The sequence below is a fragment of the Quercus suber genome, unplaced genomic scaffold, assembly GCF_002906115.3.
Source record: "Quercus suber isolate HL8 unplaced genomic scaffold, Cork oak 2.0 scaffold_754, whole genome shotgun sequence".
Lineage (NCBI taxonomy): Eukaryota > Viridiplantae > Streptophyta > Magnoliopsida > Fagales > Fagaceae > Quercus > Quercus suber.
In genome coordinates this window covers 7,401-22,706 of record NW_027070190.1, presented here as the reverse complement: position 1 = coordinate 22,706, position 15,306 = coordinate 7,401, and the positions used below count along the sequence as shown (strand labels likewise).

General features: G+C 34.7%; 2 protein-coding genes across 4 annotated transcripts; one reads left to right on the top strand and one right to left on the bottom strand.

Annotated features, from left to right (window-relative positions):
- The first annotated feature begins 359 nt into the window (after positions 1-359).
- On the top strand, positions 360-8,242 carry LOC112013981 (probable disease resistance protein At5g66900). 3 transcript variants are annotated; one of them, XM_024046360.2, is made up of 9 exons: positions 360-627; positions 812-1,107; positions 1,215-1,704; positions 3,296-3,351; positions 4,223-4,834; positions 5,563-5,963; positions 6,387-6,748; positions 6,945-7,156; positions 7,255-8,242. In XM_024046360.2, the coding sequence occupies exons 2-9, from the start codon at positions 1,062-1,064 to the stop codon at positions 8,091-8,093; spliced, it is 3,018 nt and encodes a 1,005-aa protein (XP_023902128.1). In that variant the 5' UTR covers positions 360-627; positions 812-1,061; the 3' UTR covers positions 8,094-8,242. The 3 variants fall into 3 exon arrangements, with proteins under 3 accessions (XP_023902128.1, XP_023902127.1, XP_023902129.1); XM_024046359.2 differs by having other exon boundaries at positions 808-1,107; XM_024046361.2 differs by having other exon boundaries at positions 361-627; positions 808-1,107; positions 4,235-4,834.
- Positions 8,243-8,496: 254 nt separating this feature from the next.
- On the bottom strand, positions 8,497-12,803 carry LOC136064750 (uncharacterized). The gene is made up of 7 exons (XM_065766878.1): positions 12,726-12,803; positions 12,362-12,448; positions 10,615-11,620; positions 9,997-10,522; positions 9,578-9,934; positions 8,747-9,442; positions 8,497-8,671 (listed from the first exon to the last, which is right to left on the bottom strand). Exons 1-7 carry the CDS (start codon positions 12,801-12,803, stop codon positions 8,497-8,499), a joined length of 2,925 nt encoding a protein of 974 aa, XP_065622950.1.
- Between the last annotated feature and the right edge of the window lie 2,503 nt (positions 12,804-15,306).

The window sequence follows — 15,306 nt, the reverse complement described above, 5'->3', positions numbered from 1 at the left end:
TATTCAAAGTCAAATGCTATACCAACTTTATTAAATATTCAGCACCAACTTATTATTATTATTTTTTTAGGGTGATACCAATTTATTTTATATATATATATGTAACCTAAAACTATCAATTCAAGAAAGTGGGATATATATAAAATAATAAATTTTATTTAATTATATAAAATAATGATTTTAATTTTCACTACTCATTCATTTTCTCTAACCGATCCCACCATTGCCACATCTTTAGATTCATTTCTTTATTTTTCTTTCTAGTTTATTCTATCTTACATTCTCACGTGATTTCGGTCTTCTCTTCCCCTATTTTCATCTTTCTCTTTTTCTTTTATGATTTTATCTATCACCAAAACCCATCACAACCGTATATTCAAAACCGGGTGCGGCTTGTGTCCGGCAGTTTCCAATGGACCCGTTGGATTTCGGACACGTGTCTACTATTAGACACGTGTCCGTATCCTGACGTGCCTTCCCTTCAAAACCCACCACAACTATACTCTCCTACTAAAGTCTGACACTCCCATCTTATTGCTAAACACTGATGCTGTCATCTTGTGTCTCTTGTTTCCTCTCTCTCTCTTAGGTTCAGCTCCAAGGATGCCTCTTCGGGTCTACTACTCTGTAAATTTCTTGAAACTATCTCATCTTATCTTTTAATTTCTGTTCTCATCGTCAGCTTCATCTTCATCTCTTTCTCAAAAAATAAAGTTTCATCTTCATCTTTTTTTTTTTCTTCACGAAATTAATAACATTGATTTATGGATTGTATTTTATTTAAATGAAAATTATGTTTATTTTTAGACAGGTATGGGGGCAAAATGATAAGGTAATTTAAAATTTTTCAAATTATTTTCAAAAAAAAAAAAAAAATTGGGGGGTCAAGGCCCCCCTCGGTCGTCAGGTGGCTCCGCCACTGTTACTGGTCCCAACACCAGGCAAGATCTTATCTGATTGGGCTACCGACGAACGAGATTGGCTTGAAATTCCGGCCACCGTTTTGAGGAAAAAAAAAAAAGATCCGACCAGTAAACCCGGACGGTTGAACATGGACTAACATGCTGCTCACAAGATCTATAGGCAGAAGCCCTTCCTTGGTGAAAGGTAATTAAATGCTTATTTATGGACAGAAAGTAGTTGAAGCTCTTTTAGCATTATTTTCTGCTATTCTCTTTGTAAAATAAATTTATTGTCTTCCACTGGTTTTGTAGGAGCAACTTCTTCATCATCATCATCCTTAACACTTCGATTGGAACATGATGTTTTTTTAAGTTTTTATGGCAAGGACACCCGTCATAATTTTACGGATCATCTATTTGCTGCGTTGAAACGCAATTCCATTGCGGTCTTTAGGGATGCAGAAGGACTCAGGCGAGGAACATTCATCAATTCAGGGCTCAGGAAAGCAATAAAAGAATCCAAGATCGCAATTGTCGTTCTCTCAAAAAACTATGCTTTCTCAAGATGGTGCTTGAGCGAACTTGCCCAGATTGTTGCATGCATAAAAGAGACGGGTATAAAAGTTATACCCGTCTTTTATCATGTGGATCCCTCAAATGTAAGGCAGCAGAATGGAACTTTTGCATTAGCCTTTGCTAATCATAAAAAGGACTCCGGAGTTAAGAGTGAGAAGATACAAGCGTGGGAAAATGCTTTGAAATGCGTGGGCGGTATTGCTGGGTTTGTTTTACAAGACCACATGTAAGTCTTCCTTATCTGCTTTGAATAGATGTGTGTTTGGATTTTTTATTTTTGTCTCAGTTAGTATTTTTTATTCTATTCTTTTGCAAATATAAAAAATTGAATACTAGCTTTTATTTTATTTTCTTTTTAAATAACTCAGTTTTCAGGGTTTTATCACAAATTTAAAATAAAAGAAGTTACAAAAAATTATATCTTTTGATAAATTCTAAGCAAATATGGTACCAACCTTGGATAGTCACTTTCTTCAAATTATCTGTAATTATCAGACTAATACAGTAATACTTGACTGACTCAACATGAAATTATTATTGTTAATTTTTAATGTTTCAAATCAAATTGAGTACAGGACACTTTTTTTTTTTTTTTGTGGATAATTTTATAGTTACAACTAGGGGATTCAATGTAATCCAATTAGCAAAGACAAAGCTAATTGGATTCAATGCCCCCCTGGCTTTTCAAAGTTTCTTTGGTAGATCCATTGAGCTAACCTTTACCCAAAAAAAAAAAAATCATTAACTCTCTTTATTTTTTGAGAAAAACACATTTTACACCCTGTAACTTTGATGGATTATGATTTTAATCCATTAAGTTCAAAAATTGTCATTTTATTCCATTAAAACCATGTCTTTAAATTATGGTTTTTTCTTGACTATTTTACACTATTTTTATTGCACAAGACTACAAACAAATAAACCCCAAGTGGAGCATTTTCCTTGAAGGCATAATCATCCTATGAGTATTTTACCTTAAACATTTTCGTAGTAATTGATATTATTATATGGTATCATCAATTTAGGTTGAAAACAAACATGATGATATATATATATATATAGACACACACCTAGCTAATTGACTTTTTTTTACATGTTTTTAGGATTCCTAATCAATATAAATCATGCCATCTATAGGTGTTAGATTAATTAAATATCAGTTTTCAAATTATACTCCCTCTAAAACTCAATAATTATTATATTTTTATGTTTATATGTGTAATTTATATTACTCTTAAATCTGTGAAATGTAATTTATGAAAATATATGAAATCTTTATCATTAAATTAACAATGCTTTTAGTGAACTTTTTTAAATACACATTTAAGATGTCATTAAATATTAATTAGAATTTAAAATTAAATGAGTTCAACCAACCTTTGGTCAGTAAATAAAGAAATGGTGCCTCTGCATTTGCACAGGTTACCAATTAGTTAGTCATAACTCATAACAAGCAAACAACATATGAATAAATAAATCAAATGTCAACAAACAATAATCTATCCAAAAGGCTAAAAACTCAATTTCAGATAAGAATACAAATGGCAATAAGACAAGAAAAGGTTTATTTTTGCTCAAGTTAAACTCCCAACTTATGGGAGAATGCAGCATTTTTACGCTGGGGGTAATTTTAGTGGGTTCGGGCCTGCTTTCTCACTATCAACGTCTTTAGTTTTCCCACCTTTCTATTTTCTTCCTTTTATTGTTCTTCATGTCTATTCCTTTTGGTTGCTGACTAAAAATAGTAAGAAACCTTGAGTTATTTTCATCTCTTATGCCTATCACTGCCTCTTCAAAATTATTTTCCTTTGTTACAGATCTGAATCAACAGTTATCCAGCGTATCAGTGGAGACATACATCGTGAATTATATGGTAAATTCTCTACTTTTACTAGGGAACTTGTTGGACTAGTTGGAATGGAATCATGTGTGGAGGAAATGACAGAATTATTTAGCGTTTGTTGTAGTACATCTTCTATAGTTTTTAGCGTACCTCCACCATAAAGTTCTTAAAATACTATCAATTAATTTAGAAATGAGATTTGATTTAATCACGACATCAATGATTTGAATGGATAGAATTTTGTGAAGTTTCCCTAAGAACTTTAGAGGATGATAATTCACAATTAGCATATGACACAATCACCATGTATAAGACCAAACTTTTAGCCTATAGTATATTATACTGACAATATTTAGTATATCTAACAAAGCATTACGTATCATAAAGAATGTTTAAGGCACTAACATATGAACAATATATACCCTATGTTTTGCAGCTTGCTTCCCTTTTAAGTCTATACTTGATTTAAAAAAAAAAAAAAAAAAAAAGTCTATACTTAATAAAACAACGAAGTCAATGTGCTACATATGAACAATATATACCCTATGTTTTGCAGCTTGCTTCCCTTTTAAGTCTATACTTGATTTAAAAAAAAAAAAAAAAAAAAAGTCTATACTTAATAAAACAACGAAGTCAATGTGCTTAGTATTGCTTTCCTTCTTATATGAAGTGGAACATAGAAAGTAGGATAGAATATTTTGAATAAAAATCCTCGTCCTACTTATATTTATTACTTCAGAGTTTAGTCTTCTAATCCCCTTTGCATTCATCTTTCATCTCAAATGGTTTGCTTTGATTCTCTGCTCCGTTTCCTTATCAGCGCAAGGATACTGATCAAGAGATATAGAAGAGTAAGAGATCTAAATTGCTTTGTCATCTTTGGTTTCTTTTCTAATGGCAGCACCATTTGTAGGAGGGGCCTTTCCGGAAGCAACGTTTGGAGAAGTATTTAAGGTGTTGCATGACACAGTTAAGAATGTGGGAAGCAAAGTCCTCATGTTCAAATCTTTTTTTAAAAACTTCGAATTCAATCTATATCTTTTAGCACCTGTGGTTGAAGAGATAAACGAAAAACTTGATTGCCCAGAACAAGAAACACAGAGCTTGATCAAAAAAATGAAGACTGCCAAACAGCTCATTCACATTTGCTCAGAAACCCAAGAGTCGAGCAAATTTTACCGCATTTTCGCCACGAAACTAATCGAGTTGGATGAGGCCATTGTGAGGTTCTGTAAGGTTCAGATGCAAGCACAGAATAGAGGGGATATTTTGCAGATTTTGGAGCAGTGGAAACCTACTCGGGAGGAAATGAAGTTGCCCATCTTGATGATAGATAGTTTGTCATGCTCAGTTCCTAGACCCCTGGATTTTCCTGTTGGGCTGGACATTCCTTTGAAAGAGTTAAAGACTCAGCTGTTGAAGGAGAAGGAGCAGCAAATTCTACTGACTGCTCCTGGAGGATGCGGAAAGACTGCATTGGTGACAATGCTTGGTCATGACCAGGAAATTAAAGGTATTTGATTTTTTGTTGTTGTTGTTGTTGTTGTGCGTGTCTAATTTAATTTATAACTGGAAAGTGTTTCCATATTCTTAAGTTGAAAAGAAACACTAGTCTGTTAAAGATTTATAACTGACCCAAACTTTTAGAACCAAGGCTTGGTTGTTGTTATTGTTACATTTTCTTCTATTTATTTATGCTGTTAGTAGGTGGATCCTTTACAGTAAAAGTAAACTGTTAGGTACTACCACAAACAAATACAGAGAGAAGTAATTCATTGCTGAATCTTAAATTGAACTTTTGCTTGAGCATCATATACATGACTGTGATTGGAATGAACAGAATTGCATTCATACATGAAGATTCAAATTTCTGCAAGTTAAATTAAACTACAGTTTGAAATAAATATATGTCTCATTAGGTTGTTTTAGCCCTTGCAACAATAGTAGCAGTATTTTTGGCACATCTCATCCTTCGAAACTACTGCCTTAGAAGAGTAGTAACTAGTAATAAAGAATATGTAAACTAAAAAAAATACTCATTACATAAGAATTGTTGTTGTTTCTCAAAAAAATATTTATTAATTTATTTATTTTTGCTCCTTTTAAATCTTTGCTGCGATTGGGATTATGTATTCACTTCATTTGACTTTACCATTATTATCTATGTTTTCTGTTTACAATTTTATAACAAATCAAAATTTGCCTTGGTGGCAACTATCTAACTAGATTGCTTTTGGATAGGCAAATTTGAGGACTATATTTTTTTTGTCCCCGTTTCTAAAACTCTCAACCTGATGGTCATTGTGCAAAGACTATTTCATAATATATGTTATCGGGAGCCTGAGTTCCTAAGTGATGAAGATGCAATTAACCAGCTGCAGGATCTGTTGACACGAATTGGATCCAGTCCTATATTATTGATCTTGGATGATGTACGGCCAGGATCTGAATTTCGGCTTGAGATGTTAATGATACATGTGCCAAATTTGAATATTCTGGTGACTTCAAGAACTTCATTTCCAGGATTTAGTTTTACGTATAACTTAAAGCCATTAAATGATGAAGATGCAACGACTCTGCTTCGTCACACTGCATCACTGCAAGCTGGGAGTTCTCACATTCCAGTTGTAGTTATCAAAAAGGTGCTTTGTCAATCTGTGAGACATATATATATATATATATATGTATATATATATATATATTAAGCATCCATTTATATATATGTATGTATGTATGTATGTATGTATGCTTAATTTTCTTTATAATTTTCTCCATTAGGCAAGTACTTATGTATATGCATATGAATGAAAAAATAAATTCTAGTTTTGGTCTTGCTTATTACATAATACCATATGTACCTGTCAAAATCACGCTTCCATGCTTATACTTAAATTTGAGCTTGCTTGGTTTGTTTTAAATCCATTGTCCCCCAAATCCTACAACTTCGTTTTCATATTTCCAAACAATTAATGAGGTTTTAAACTTTTAATAACTATAGCATTTGCTTACATTGACCCTGTACCCTCCAAACTAAAACTGATTTTATTTGCTTCCTTAAATTGCAGATAGTGAGAGCCACTAGCGGGTTCCCACTAGCCCTCAGAGTGAATGGTAGAACACTCTGTGAGAAGTCTGTAGAGGCTTGGCACAGTAGAGCTAGGAATTTGTCTAACGGTCATTCTATTTTCAATTATAGTTCTGATCTGCTTGAATGTCTCCAAAGAAGTCTAGAATTTTCAGATCATGAAGTCATTCTCAGAAAGTGTTTCATGGATCTTGGTTCATTTCATGAAGACCAAAGGATACCTGTTCTTGGCCTCACTTATATGTGGGCAGAATTATATAAACTTGATGAAGATGGCTTTGATGCCATTGCCAATTTACATGAACTCACCACCCGGAATTTGGCTAATTTATCGATGATAAGGTATGCTAACTCTTAATTTTGATGGTCTAATATTCTTGTAGTGAGCACAGCCTAAGGCACAACTTATTTTTATGTCTTACAACTTAATTGGCTTCTTATGGAAATAATATTTTATTATAGATTAGTTGAGATGTACTCTTTGCATTTGAAGAAAGAATTTGAATCTTCTAACTCCTAATTTTTGCCCATTCACCAGGAAAGATGCAAGTGAGATCAACAATTATTATAATGAATACTATGTCACACAGCATGATCTTCTTAGAAAGCTTGCTATATTTCAAAGCTGCCAGGGGCCAGAAGGACAAAGGCAAAGATTGATTATGGACATAAGTGGAAACTCTCTACCAAGTTGGTGCACAGAACAGGATCAGCAACCCATCAATGCCCGCTTGTTATCAATCTCAACTGGTTTGTTCATGTTTCCCTCTATCACACACATGCATAAACACGCGTGCACACAATACATGTTGAGTGCCCTCTCACATCGTATATAATACTTTTTGCAGATGAATTGTTCTTGTCAAATTGGTGCAACATTCAAGCACCCAAAGTTGAGGTTCTAGTTCTGAACCTCCAGACAAAGAATTACAGCTTACCTGAGTTTGTGGATAAAATGGATAATCTCAAGGTTTTGATAATCACTAATTATGGTTTCTTTCCTACTGAATTAAGAAATTTTCAACTGCTCAATTCTCTATCCAATTTAAAGGCAATCAGATTGGAAAAGGTTTCAATCCCTTCCCTTTGCAAGGACCCTGTATTTTTGAAGAGTTTGAAGAGAATATCCTTGTTCATGTGTAATATTGGTCAGGCTTTTGAGAATTGTACTGTCCAAGTTTCAGATGCATTGCCAAATCTAATGGAGATAAACATTGACTATTGCAATGATCTTGTGGAATTGCCTGCAGTGCTATGTGATGTTATCCTCCTAAAAAAACTCATTATCACTAATTGTCATCAGCTGTCTTCACTTCCCAAAGGAATTGGAAAGCTAGTGAATTTAGAAGTTCTCAGGCTTAGGTCCTGTACTGATTTATCTGAGTTGCCAGAGTCAATCAAAAGCCTCAATAAGTTAAGACTTCTTGACATATCCGATTGCCTAGGCATTAGACACTTGCCAAAAGACATTGGTGAGTTATGTAATTTAAAAGAGCTCTACATGAAAGGGTGCTTGAGCTTGCGTAAAGGGTTGCCACCATCAACTACAAATCTTGAGCAATTGAAGCTTGTGGAATGTGATGAAGAGAGGGCCAAGTTCTGGGAGCCTTTCAAGGAAGTTCTCACCAATCTAGAGGTCAAGGTGGCTGAAAAAGATATCAACTTGAATTGGCTTCTCAAACCGTGATTTCTGAGAATTGTTTCTTTTTGGAGAATTTTGTAGGCTTTGTCAACTTATTATCATTATCTTCCACTCTTTGTTTCTCTTTCCTTACATTTCGGTCATATTGAACACATGAAAAAATATATATCTATAGAAAATATGATTGTTGTAAATCCTAGAATTATGTAGATTTTTGTGTTGCCTTAATTTTATGGGTTTTTTGGGGAGGAAAATATTGGTTTCATATAATCAACGGAAAGTAAAAATGTTTTTAATTTAGGTACCATAATAAAAATTAAAAGTTTGTGTATTATAAGAACAAAAATTAAAATTCCACGCAAACTTTAATAATGAGACAAACGCTGTTGTTGTTGTTGTTTTTATTTTATTTTATTTTATTTTGGTTAAGGGGAAAATACAAACAGAGCTATCTCACCGTAACAGCGAGAACAGAGTTAGTGGTCCTATTATACAAAACACCAGCAGCATCTGTATTAACAAAATACAAAACATCAGGACTAGGAGGATTATCAAAAACCAGAAACTCCTCAGCCATGTTGCTGCCCATTCTTGCAAGTGCATCAGCGCACCTATTCCCTTCCCTGAACACATGGAACACTCAGGTTTGGAGGAACTTGCTTAGCAAGTATCTGCAATCATTAAGAAGAGGAAGATACGGTTTATTAGAACCACCTATGGATGTGATGAGACTAATCACCACTTTAGCATCCAACTCCACAACCAACCTATGAACTCCAATGCCTAAAGCTAGCTTCAATCCATCTCTTAAAGCCCAAAATTCGGCAACAAAATTGGAGGCATGCCCAATGGATCTTGAAAAACCTTTGATCCATCTCCCATTACAGTCTCTAATTAGACCACCACACCCTACCTTACCTGGATTCCCACTTGAAGCTCCATTTGTATTTAATTTAAACCACTCTTCAGGTGGCTTGTTCCATTTCACAGGTATGGAAGTCAACTGTTTCTTCCTCCCAGATTTTGCAATGCAATAAAAATAATCCCTTGCCTCATTAAGACAAAATCTGTGAAGGTTCAAATTACGAGGGACATTTTCGAACACAACTTTGTTGTGGTGTTTCCAAATGCTCCAAACAGCAAGTGGAAAAATTAAATTCCATGGAATAGCGCTGCAATGGATTAGCTTGCTTTGGTAGTTTGCTTGCAGCCAGTCACTCACATTATTAATAGGCATAGAGGAAACCCGAGGAGCATGAATTTCAGCCAAGAATTGTCGCACGAAAATACACTCTCTAAGCAAATGCTCAATTGAATCATCTTGCTCTCTGCATATAGGACATAGCTTGCTGCAATTGATACCTTTAGCAGCCAAAACCTCCCTGATTGGGATGCTATTATGCAAACATTACCATAAAAAGCTAACAATTTTTGGATAAGTGTCCATCTTCCAAATCCAGTTGCTCCTTAGAGTATTACCATCCCCAGCACCACCAATAATTTAAAGATAAACCGAGTTAACAGTAAACTCCCCATCCTTCGTATGTTTCCACAAAATTACATCCTTCTCATCACCAAATTCTTGGCATGGAATAGCTCTAATTTTATCCTTGATTATAGATGGCAAAACAAAGGATAAATTCTCCCAATTCCACTCATGATTATCCCGAATATCAGCTATAACTAACTTCATGTCATTCCTTGTTAATGGCCCCTCAATGAGTTCCCTTAAGGATTGCCCTTTGATCCAATTATCAATCCACACACTTTTCCTTGAGCCATTTCCAATCCCCCAACAAATACCCTTAGCAAAGGTGGGAAAACCAAGCTTAATGGCAGACCAATTAGGAAAAGAAAGGAGAGCATCCGGGTTAGCAGCCCTCCTTCTGGAATTAGAGCAATACTTATTCAACAGAATCCTCGCCCAAATAGCCTTTTTTTTTTATACATTCTCCAATTCAACTTTGCCAAAAGCACAATATTTTTTGCTCTGGCAGATTGGATCCCTAGACCCCCTTCATCTTTAGCCCTAATAATTTTTTCCCATCCTACTAGATGCATTCTCCGCTTTTCATTTGACGATCCCCAAAGGAAATCTCTGTTAATTCTATCCAACTTATCACACAAGTGAATTGGAAGAGCAGCCCCTTGCATGACATAATTAGGAATAGCTAACATCACAGACTTCACCAACACAGCCCTACCAGCAAAGGATAAGAATTTAGCCTTCCACCCAGCTAACTTACCCATCACCCGTTCAGCCACAGAGTTAAACTGCCTTCTAGAAGCCCCTCTATGTCTAAGGGAGAATCCCAAATATTTCCCAAAGTTGCTAGTTTCAAGCATACCCAAATTCTCACACACTCTTTCTTTTAGCTCAGGAGCAACATTAGGGGAAAAATAAATTCTTGACTTATCCGGACTAACCTTCTGCCCCAATTTTGAACAAAAAGTACGCAAAACATCCGGGATGGCTTCACAAATTTCCTTATTAACTTTAGCAAACAATATACAATCGTCCACAAAAAAAAAAAAAAAAAAAGGTGGGAAATCTTTATATTCCCACGAGAGGCCTTAAGGGGAATCCAAGCTCCTTTAGAGCACTTCTCTTCAACAAGACTACCCAAGTACTCCATGCACAAAATAAACAAGTATGGCAACAAAGGATCATCTTGTCTTATGCCTCTAGACGGAGAAAAAGCTTCAAGGGCATTCCCATTAACCAACACGGAAATTGTTGATGAAGAAACACAACTCATGATCACTTTAATTATGCTAGAGGGAAAATGAAAAGCTTGGAGGACTTTGTGGATGAAACTCCACTCTAATCTGTCATAGGCCTTTTCAAGATCCACCTTGACAGCCATATACCCCTCTCTACCTTTCAAATTATCCATGGTATAGATAAGCTCTTGAGCGATAATCACATTATCCACCCCTTTCCTCCCTGGCACAAAAGTAGTTTGGATTGGGGAGATAAGATTGCTAAGCAATGGTCTAATCCTAGCCACTAAAATCTTGGAGATGATTTTGTACACTAAATTACACAAACTGGTCGATCTATAATTGGCTAGAGATTCAGGATATTGGAATTTAGGAATCAAAGTGATCAAAGTTTTGTTCAAATACTCTGGAATAACACCAAGGCCAAAAGCTTTCTTAACTTCATTGCAAATAGAATCTTTGACATCATGCCAAAAGTGCTGGAAAAAACTAGCATGTAATCCATCAGGCCTAGGTGCCTTGAAGGGTTTGAGAGCCCACAAGGCTTCCCTGATTTCCTCATCATCCACCACTCTTTCCAAACAACACCTATCTTCCTCAGAAAGTACACAAAAAGAAAATTCAGTAATAGGGGATTTGAGATAAACCACACTCATATCAGAGGAATACAGTTTCATAAAACCAAATTGGATCATCTCCCTAATTCCTTCCTCATCTTGAATACATTCCCCAACCCCATTAACAAGACTTCTAATTTTATTTCTCTGTCTACGCACCACAGTAGTGATGTGGTAGAAAGAAGTATTACGATCTTCAAAAGTAGCTACATTCAGCCTGGATTTCAGTGCCTAATATTCCTCTTCTTGCAACATAATTAGAGCATGCTATTCAATCAACTGCTTTTCCAGTCTGAGAAGGGATTCACTAGGATTATTAGCAATAGCTTCTTGAACTCCCCCCAATCTAGCCAACACTCTCCTTTTCCTTGCAAATAAATTGCCAAAAACTTCACTATTCCACTTCTGGGCTTTTTTAGAAAAATCAGCTATGGTAGAGGAAAGGGTTCTTCCTTCAGACCAAGCATCCTCCACCACCTTAGGAAATTGTGTATGAAGTAACCACATGGTATGAAACTGGAATGGTTTATTAGAGAAGTTAGGCCTCTTTCCCATAAGCTCAATTAAAACAGGACAATGATCAAAAAAGGACCTGGGTAGATGGGTTACCAATGCTTCAGGATATAAAAGCCTCCAACTTGGGTTAGCAAAACATCTGTCCAATCTTTCAAGAATAAGGCTAGTGACTGGCCTTTTATTAGTCCAAGTAAACTTTGGGCCAGCAAGACCCAAATCCAAAAAACTACAGTTATCCAAACAAGCCTTAAATTCCAAAGCCCTATTTAAATTTATTTGATTCCCTCAAAATGTATCCTCACTATTCAAAACTTCATTAAAATCATCAAGCATCAGCCAAGGTTGGTTATGGAGTTTAGCAATTTCCGACAAATTGACCCGTACCATTCTTCTCTTAGCCAACCGTGGACTAGCATAAATAGATGAAATGAACCAGTAAAGGCCAGAAGTGCATACCTCAACAGTGGCATGAATTTCTTGTTCTGTGACAGCAAGCAATTCAATTTCAGCTTCATCCTTCTTCCAAAGCACCCATAGACCCCCCTGCGTAACCAATTGTCTCAGTTGTGATAAAGCCATCAAATGGCAGATCAGCAATGATCCTCTCAGCTCTATCTCCACCCACTCTAGTCTCCGTAATCACCATGATCGCCGCATTATGACATTCATTTGAACAATCTAACTCAAAGGATATTCAATTGTGCTGGTCTTTGTTTTAAATTTTATATTCTTTGACCCATTGGATTTTTCTTGGTCCAGAACAAGAAGCTCTTTTCTATATTATTTCCTGTCTAATCTGAATTTCGACAACCATACATACGTCTAAATTCATAATCATATATTTCTTGGTGCTTATATCAAGAAAAATTGGTGCTCCATCCACATCATTGGATTCCATTGTACATACATAATAATGAGGTTTTTTTTTTTTTTTTTAATTTTTTTTTTGTCGTTCTCATATGTCATAATGCTAAATTAATGAGTTGTCTTTCTTGAGCAAAATTAAAAGAGTGTTTATGGACTTAATAAATAAAAAATCAGTTGCCATTAACAAGGGTAAAAATAACATGTTGGGTTCTCAATTTTTCAATTGGTTTCATCACTTACAAATGGGTCAACTAGTTATGAAAAAGAAAAAATATTTATGTACTATTAGATGTCGCTCTGAAGCATGTGAAATCAAATATGAATTTGAGTGTGTCCGTAGAAATTTTCATATTAAAAAGGCAAGTGTGGTCTTCTAAAACCACAATTACTCAATCCAATAAAGAGAATCCCATGGAAAAAATGCCAAAACTAAAATAATAATAACAATAAATAAATAAATAAACAAGTGAGAATTATATTGAAGACCACCATTAATTGAAGACCATACACGCCTTGCTGGTTCTGTTCCTGGATCCTGTGCAATGGTAATATGGTTCCCATAAGTGCCCTATAATTATATTGTCCATCTTGAATTAGAGGGACAAACTCAGCTGCACAAATCAAGTTAGATTAAACTAAGAAAGTTCACAGTTGTGAATTAGGGAAGAAATTGCTCTAATGGGTTCAGGTCCTTCAGGATGCTGTGAAAAATTCAATGCAAACCTATGATATATTTCAACTGCATCCAATCTGATGATTGAAAGCTGCATAGAGTTAGGGCTAGAATTTTTGGACAAAGCTGTAGCACCTCAAGCATGAGTATGGGTGAAAGGACAGAATTACGGACGACAAGTTTGTACAGTATTGCAGAATTAAGAATAAAGTAAGAAAAAGAAGATCAGAAAGGAGATAAAAGGAAGAATTGAAGATTTTTAAGTCTCACAAGGCCTTTGGGGAGTCTCTCCTTAAAGATAACATATAGAAACATACCATTAGTGATAAGGAATTTCAATTAGTTGAATTGTCAATGCATAGAATAAGTAGACGAAAAAAATTTAAATGCTTCTAGATGCATTTACTATGAACATGAACTTAGCATGTAGCCAAATTTTATTAGTCCACACTTGCATAACATTCCTTTTTGTGTGAGTGTGTGATTTCAACGAGGATCTATAACAAATTTAATAATGGCTAAGTTAATAAAACAACATAATTACCTAGTAGAAGTATAACCAACTAGCTAGAGAGAGCGCTCACATCAATAAGCCAAGTCCTAGATATCCATGCACAGCCCATTCAGGATGTGGCAGATATGGAGGTTGCTGAGCAGCTCATTCGCATTTGCTCAGAAATCCAAGGTTGGAAACTACACTTTCCAAACCAAAAATCAGACAAACGCTTATAAGAACAAAAATCATCGGAAAGTATAATGTTTTTAATAATTTAGGGACCATAACAAAAATCAATAGTTTATAAAAACGAAAAAGTGAAATTTCATGCAAACTTTAATAACGAGACAAACGCTGTTACTTTGTGCTGGTCTTTGCTTTAAATTTTTTTTTTTTAATTCTTTGATCCATTGGTTTTTTGTTGGTCAAGAACAAGAAGCTCTTTTCTATATTATTACCTTTTACTTGTCTTATCTGAATTTCAACAACCTTACGTCTATAAGACTCTATATTCATAATCATATGTTTCTTGGTGCTTATATTAACAAAAATTGGTGCTTCATCCACATCATTGGAGTCCATTGTACATATATATAATGAGTTTTATTTGTCGTTCTCATAAATAATAATACTTAATTAAATATTTTTTTTAGTTGCCTTTCTTGAGCAAAATAAAAATATCCGGCTAGGGACACAATGTTACATATATTCACCACAACCCCATCGTGACACAAATGAAAGAGAGTGTGGATCCCATAAAAAAAATGTGGAAAATTGGTGGTAAATCTGTGTCCACGTACTACATACTCAATAAAACCTAAAAAGAGTTATCTTATAAGAATAGTTACGAAAAAAAAATTGTGGTCTTAATTAAGACCACAATTTTTTTTTCACAACTATCCTATATGGTCACTTTTATACAAATCGACCATTTTTTCTTTATCACTCATTCTACCAAGGTAAAGTTGTGGCACAAAAGATTGTGATCCTAAATTTTCTCCAATAAAAATGATTAGTTGACTTTAACAAAGGTAAAAATGAAAACAATATGGACATATCCAAAATTACACCAATTTTCATTACATGCTTGGATGTCAATTTATTGATGATTGGATTCATCTCAATCAACTATTGATAGTTGAAGAAAAAATGAAGTTATTATGCACTGCAAGATGACATTCAAGCATGTGAAATAAATAAATATATATATATATATATATATATAATTTTCATCTCAGCCTTTTCCCATCTTCCAACTATTTAGACCGTATTGGGTCGAGTAATTGTGGTTTTAATTCAGACTCCACTTTTGCCTTTTCAATTTGAAAAATTCCACATACACATTCAATTTATACTCGACCCAAT